General features: G+C 42.1%; 1 protein-coding gene across 1 annotated transcript; it reads left to right on the plus strand.

Annotated features, from left to right (window-relative positions):
* The first annotated feature begins 381 nt into the window (after positions 1-381).
* On the plus strand, positions 382-2,788 carry klf2a (Kruppel like factor 2a). The gene is made up of 3 exons (XM_057326337.1): positions 382-757; positions 907-1,813; positions 1,919-2,788. The coding sequence occupies exons 1-3, from the start codon at positions 686-688 to the stop codon at positions 2,092-2,094; spliced, it is 1,155 nt and encodes a 384-aa protein (XP_057182320.1). The 5' UTR covers positions 382-685; the 3' UTR covers positions 2,095-2,788.
* The last annotated feature ends 3,806 nt before the right edge of the window (positions 2,789-6,594 follow it).

Raw genomic sequence — 6,594 nt, forward strand, 5'->3', positions numbered from 1 at the left:
CTGGAATGTATAAAACACTGTTTACTTCAGCTGTCCTTTAGCGAATGTTCTATTATTTTAAATGCATTAATGGTCCAAGCACTGATCCCTGCTTTGTCAATAGTTATCAAGTCGGTGTGCGCAACGGGTATCGACAATTGACATCTTTATACAACGTGTTAATGGTGTGTATTTTTCTTTCATGCTTTTTATTTCTGCACCTAAAAGCGAGAGAAAAGAGAAAGAGAGAGCGAGAGAGAGAGAGAGAGAGAGAGAGAGAGAGAGAGAGAGAGAGAGAGAGAGAGAGAGAGGAGGTCTCTCGCACCATGCTGTACTCGTTTAACTCGTTTTGAAGGGGGCGTGGAGTGTCTCGGCTTATGATTTAAAGAAGGAGAGCTGGTGTGCTTTCACCATCCAACACAAGACGAAAGGCGCACACGCCGGATAGCGACAGCAGATATATACCGGGGCTAAAATTAGGGACGGTTAGTGCGTATTTCCTCCGCTTCGTACAATTGGTCCAGCTTCCACTGCGTGATATTTATAAGATAAGGTCTTGCTCTTACTCGTACTTGCTACGTGAGTTTGAAACTTAAGTGTGTAGGAGCAGAAACCGAGTTGTAGTTCACTGTAACCAACGTTTCTTGGAGGGATTGCGACTGGTCCCTAAACTTAAGATTTGTGTTTTCTACTGGGACGACTGGAAATGGCTTCAAGTGGGACGATTTTACCCTCAATTTCCACATTTTCAGCACAGAAGGAGAAATACTGGGAAAACGTGAGTACCTTCTAGTATGTTTTAAATGCGTGCGTAAAACATGTAGTTGCAAAAAGATTTTATGAGATGCACTATAAGTTATACATTAGTTCTGCTTGGGTAAGTTAAATAAGTTCACGTTTTAAAAAAAACCCATCATTTTGTTACAGAGATGGAAGGATGAAATAGACAGGTCCGTGCATTCCAGCTGCCTTGTTGACATATCCAACATGGACAACCTCTGCAGATCAACAGACGACGAAGATCTGAGCAAATATTTGGATCTGGAGTTTATTCTGGCCAACACCACCTGTTCAGATCTCGGGATGGGTGTGGGAGGCGACTACAGAATGCAAGAGTCCCGCACCATGTACACCACACAAGCTCCCAGCACCCAGTACGCGGTGCCCGAGATGAACCCTTCACCACCACCGTACAGTACCAGCCTGATGGCTGAGCTTCTGCAATCTGATATCGACACCTACTGCCAGCCACCTGTGCCCACCAACATCCAGGGAAGATTTCTGGTCAGGTCTGCCTTCCCCACTCAGGACATTTCGGAGTGTATCAAAACGGAGCCGTGCATGGACAATTACGGACCCGTAAGGGGAATGGTTCCCAAAGTCAAACAGGAGGGAAGCGGAGCGTGCATGAGATCGTACGAGCAACCGAGGCTCGCCAACTCTCCGCAGGGTGCGGGGAGCATGACCCCTCCGCAAAGCCCCGCGGAGCTCATCAACAAGGACTGTCAGTCGCAGCTGTGCCACGCCATGACGTTCACGCAGGGTTACCAAGGCAACGCGGGGTTCCCCCACGCCGCGCCTCCGCAGATGCAGCTGGCGTACCCGAGCGTGCGTCACTTCAGCATGTGTGACGAGGGGCTCGGGATGCCCAACGCCAACCAAAGAGTGCTGCTGACCCCTCCGTCATCCCCGCTGGAGATGGACGCCAAACCGAAGAGGGGGAGACGCACGTGGCCGAGGAAGAGGACGGCGACTCACACGTGCACTTATGCGGGATGCGGCAAGACGTACACAAAGAGTTCCCACCTGAAGGCGCATCACAGAACGCACACAGGTAAATACGCGTTGCGTCATGCCACTACCGTGGCACGTCATTCATCAATGACATTTATTGTGATTTACGCATGAGTTTTAACAAAATACCCTTCTTTTTTTGTAGGCGAGAAGCCTTATCATTGCAGCTGGGAGGGTTGCGGGTGGAAGTTCGCCCGTTCCGACGAGCTCACCCGCCACTTCCGCAAGCACACCGGACACCGACCCTTCCAGTGTCACCTGTGCGAGCGCGCCTTCTCCAGGTCCGACCATCTGGCTCTCCATATGAAGCGTCACATGTAGGAACATGACTCGGACATTTGGACTAAAAGCACTGAACAATGAGCATCGCGGAAGATGGTCAACGCAAGCATTTTCTATTTAACGTGTCCAAGAAGAATCGTGAACTGACTTGACCTGTAGTAATACATTATGTAGCTGGCTCTACACTTCATTTTTTTAACAAAAAGAACCAACCAAATATATTGTTGCCAAAGAGCTTTACAAATGCCAAACAAGTTCAACTCACGTTAGGCTGGACCTGAACCTCAGACGCAACTGGAACCATATTATAAAATGTGTTTTTTCTTAACATGATGTGCTGAACATCACGATAGTGCCTTGTTGTATACATCTCACGAGTGCCCTCTTGGCATCTTTTAAAATGTATGCTAATGTTTGACAAAGACTAAATAAGCTTACGAGACAACGTTTTTCTATTTCAAAACTGCCTTAAGTTGGCCTCAAAGCGGGCGTTAACTGAATGTTTGAAGTCATTTGTGCATTTATCTACGTAAACATTTACAAATCAGGGTCTTACGGTTGTTTTGTTCCTTTTTAACGTATTCTTACAATTCATGTTTTTAAAAGTGCATCTTAGACGACATAAGGGCTATATGTGAGTTCCTCTGGAGAAAACTTTTTATGACTTGTACATAATTTATACGCTGTACATATTGTATTTTTTTGTATATATTAAACTTAATTGAGATATAAACATTTGTGTATGGTGTGGTGCATTCTGTTTAAGATGTTTTATTCAGGAATATTCTTTTGGGTCGAGACCTTGCGGTAAGCACCAAGAGGTATTAAGAACTGTTATGTGACTTGAGGGAAAATACAATCTTTCCCAGCTGCAACGTTGCTGTTGCCAGAGAGTTGTGGCTGGGACTATAAATACAAACATTACATTTACATAATTGTTGAGACTGAATATAGCCTTGTCTGGATAAAGGGCTACGCCACAGTTTAAGAGACCACGTCTCTTTGGAAAAACAACGGAAGACATCAAAGGTGGCGAGAGCTTGGCTTTTGATTTTCTTTATAAAACTGAGAATTAACCTTTAAAGTGTACACAAGTTGTAAGATCACTTTAAACATATTAAGAGTTTAATGGGTTCTTGGCAACCACTTTTATGTAAATGTTAGTTTTGTACGAGATAGTCTTCATTACACAAAAGGCTAGATTTTCTGGGTGTTAAAACCCCCAAGAAAACTTTATACTCATCCTTCAATTAACTACAAAAACTGAGATCATCTTATTATTGTGTTTTCTGTGCCCTGTGCAATGACATGGAAATATTACACCTTTCACTTATTGGAAGGGTATTCACTATCTGGTCTATTTTGAGAAAAAACAAGAACCAAAACTGTGTCAATGGATGGCTTACTTTGCAGAGTAAGAAAAAAATTCATATCACTTTCATCTTAATCTCAGATCACTTTTCTGAGCTCTTGTAATAGTTGATAAATCAGCCTGGTAAATATGTCATTTGGGTTCCAAACAACTCCCTAATCCTCAGATGAACCTGCAAAATGAGAAACTGAGGCCTGACACTATTCAATCAGCAAAGACTTGTAACCTACATAAGAAATGAATATTACAACATTTATGCATTGTGTTTACCTGGCATCGAACCAGACTAGACCTCAGATTTCATGCAGGATGAAATCAAGAAATCCTTTACATTCTTGGAAGTGTGAGCTGTAGTGTAATGAGGGTAAATAATATTTCAAGTTTATTTCAAATAAGCATCTATTTATCCACAAGTTTACCCAAATCTGTCCTGAGACCTGAATACATTTTACAAACTAAAACAAACACAAACCAAAAGACTAAGTTCACAATTGAATGTTTGTAAGAAAGTTCAGTTTAGATTCATGTATTTCACGTGAAACTTTGGAGCGGATTCCTTTGGAAAGCATTGGAATGTCATGGGAAGAGTTTGCCACCTGCTGGACTTGCCTAGGAATAATCTTAGGGATCATTTATTTACTCAACATCATTCCATTCCAAACTTGTATGACTTTCTTTCTTCTGCAGAACACAAAAGATGATGTTTTGAAGAACGTTGGTAAACAAACAACAATGGATCCCATTGACTTCCATTAAATGTACATACAATTTCACACAGAACAGGCTATTCAAGTTTTAAATGACGCGAGGATGTATAAATAATGACGATTTTAATTTGAGGTGAACTATTTCTACATCCAAAACTGACCGTGTTTAATCTAGTGAAGAACCTCGGCAGTGCATGGCACTACGTGACGCGTGACGTCGCTTTTGCGCCAGCTTGAGACAAACCGTTGAAACCCCCCTCAAATCTAACGGTCCCTACACGAAGGCGGTAACACTACACGTCAACCCCCCAAAATCACCTCTGCACTCATCAAAACATAGTTTGCAAGACGATAATCCCAACGGATGACGGGAAACCGCATTCATGCGACAACGTAATGGAAAGCGGCCATCTGGTTTACATTTCCCAGCATACCTCCGTTGACGGTCCTGGTGTCCATAAGTACACCGCAACATCCCCAGGGCAGCATACTCGGCATAGGGCCCTTGTTTCCCGAACCAGGCCCAGCTGATTAAATACACAAAACCAGCTCGGGTCTGGAGCTCCTCGCGCGCAGATTAGTCAACGCGCTGATTTAAATCAATACTCATTCGAGCGCGCGCCGAGTTCTCCCAGCCAGCTGTCAATACGCTCGAGCCCCCTCGTATTCAATCACCCAAGCGAGCGCACGCGAAAGATCTTGTTACCAATATGAGAGCTAATGACCTCTTCCAGACCCTTCCAAAGCACATGTGTCACATTTAACAAAATGTAATATTATTGGAAAACCTGGGCTCGTTTGACGTCCTCGTTTACAGAAATTCCCTGCATGTGTAATAGGTGTGGCGCGTAATGTGCTTTATACATAAACTGTAGTGTAATGACATGTATTTGCCAGGGTTGAAGATGTTTTTCGCACTTTGGTAATTAGAAATGTCAAACATTCACACCAAAACTATTTTGTGTGCGAGTTTGTTTTTCCATTCGTGGCAGCCAAGCGTGTTAAATAACTAGGAAGGCGTGCGTATGGAATAAACATTTGTCCGATTTGCAAGGCAAGAATATCTGCTTCATGGGTTTGTAGTCACCGTTTTAAATCTCAACATCCTCGCAAAGAAGGTATTAACATTCCACGTGCACATTCCGTTTTGTTGACGGTATTTACCGGACGCTATTCAAGTGTCATTTAGTCTCATTTCCATTCTTGCAAACCAAATACAAACAGGCTTCAAAACAACGCAATTGGATACTTAATAATGTCATTGCCTTAAATTATCAAATCAAACGCCACCTGCAAACGAATGATGACCTATTTCTCAGAACGAACTTCCCTCTTCAAAAAGTCATTCTGTGACTAGTATGCACCCAAGGTCACTTGAGTGCATTTATTTATTAGTTCTCCACGCACGTGACCCAGCATAATATTACCCACGTGTGGTTAATTAGATTAGGCCTATAGAGAGCATGCATTGACGTCACTTTCCCACGTGAGCATGTCGGGACACATGAATTATTTTATATACATTGTTAATTTGTTAAACTGGTTATAATGTAGAGACCCACAGAATACAATAACACACAAAAAAAACCATTTGCACTTTTATATTATATATTTAGGCCTACTATATTTCATTTATTAAAAGCGTAACAAAATTAAAGTCGTTGTACTGTTCGTTCACTGATGTGACAATTGTCTACAATTTAAAGTCAGAACTGCACTTTACTTGCATACTTTTCAACTACAATTTGGAAACATGCACTTGATGGATTCAAGATAATTCTCACCTCAATCCGAAAATTATTCCTGGAACGGCCCGCTTTTATTGTTTCAATGGTAACTACGTAACATTATTGTTTTGGTGTTACTAAATACTTTTAATATTACTAAATCCAGATTTTTCCCAGTTTAAAATGGGAAATATGCCTAATCCGAGATGTGACGTCATGCCTAAAATGCTTCCAGTCATTGAGATTAGCGCGGAGCTAACGTTACATTGTGTAAAAAGGTCAAAACAAACTTTAAAGTATAGCACGAAATTGTAACCTTTTCTGTAAATTTATCAATTACTTAAAATAATAAATATCGTTTTGGCGCTCGTTAATGTGCCGTGACGCATGATTGATTGGAACGAAGGATGTTCCCACTTCCGGCTTCGTCTCAAGCGCTGCATTAGCAAAGCCCTTTTAAAAGGAAAGCCTGCAACCATTAGGCAAAAAACCATAACGGTTAATGCTAACACCCTAGCTTCAGCGGAACGCAGGAATGGAGACCGGATGCTAGTTTTTTTAATGGATGTCAATGGGTTTTGTTAGCCGTTACGGGTTCTCCAACTGGAAGTATTACAGACCTCCCACCTCTATAAGTATCGATTGTTTTTACTTCCGTATTTGATGCATTTCCGAGTGAAATGGAATTTCTAATGAGAAAAATAGTGGCCGTGGCTTTCGTCTTTCTCTGCGA

This window comes from Triplophysa rosa, linkage group LG25, assembly GCF_024868665.1.
Source record: "Triplophysa rosa linkage group LG25, Trosa_1v2, whole genome shotgun sequence".
In the NCBI taxonomy this organism is placed as follows: Eukaryota; Metazoa; Chordata; class Actinopteri; order Cypriniformes; family Nemacheilidae; genus Triplophysa; species Triplophysa rosa.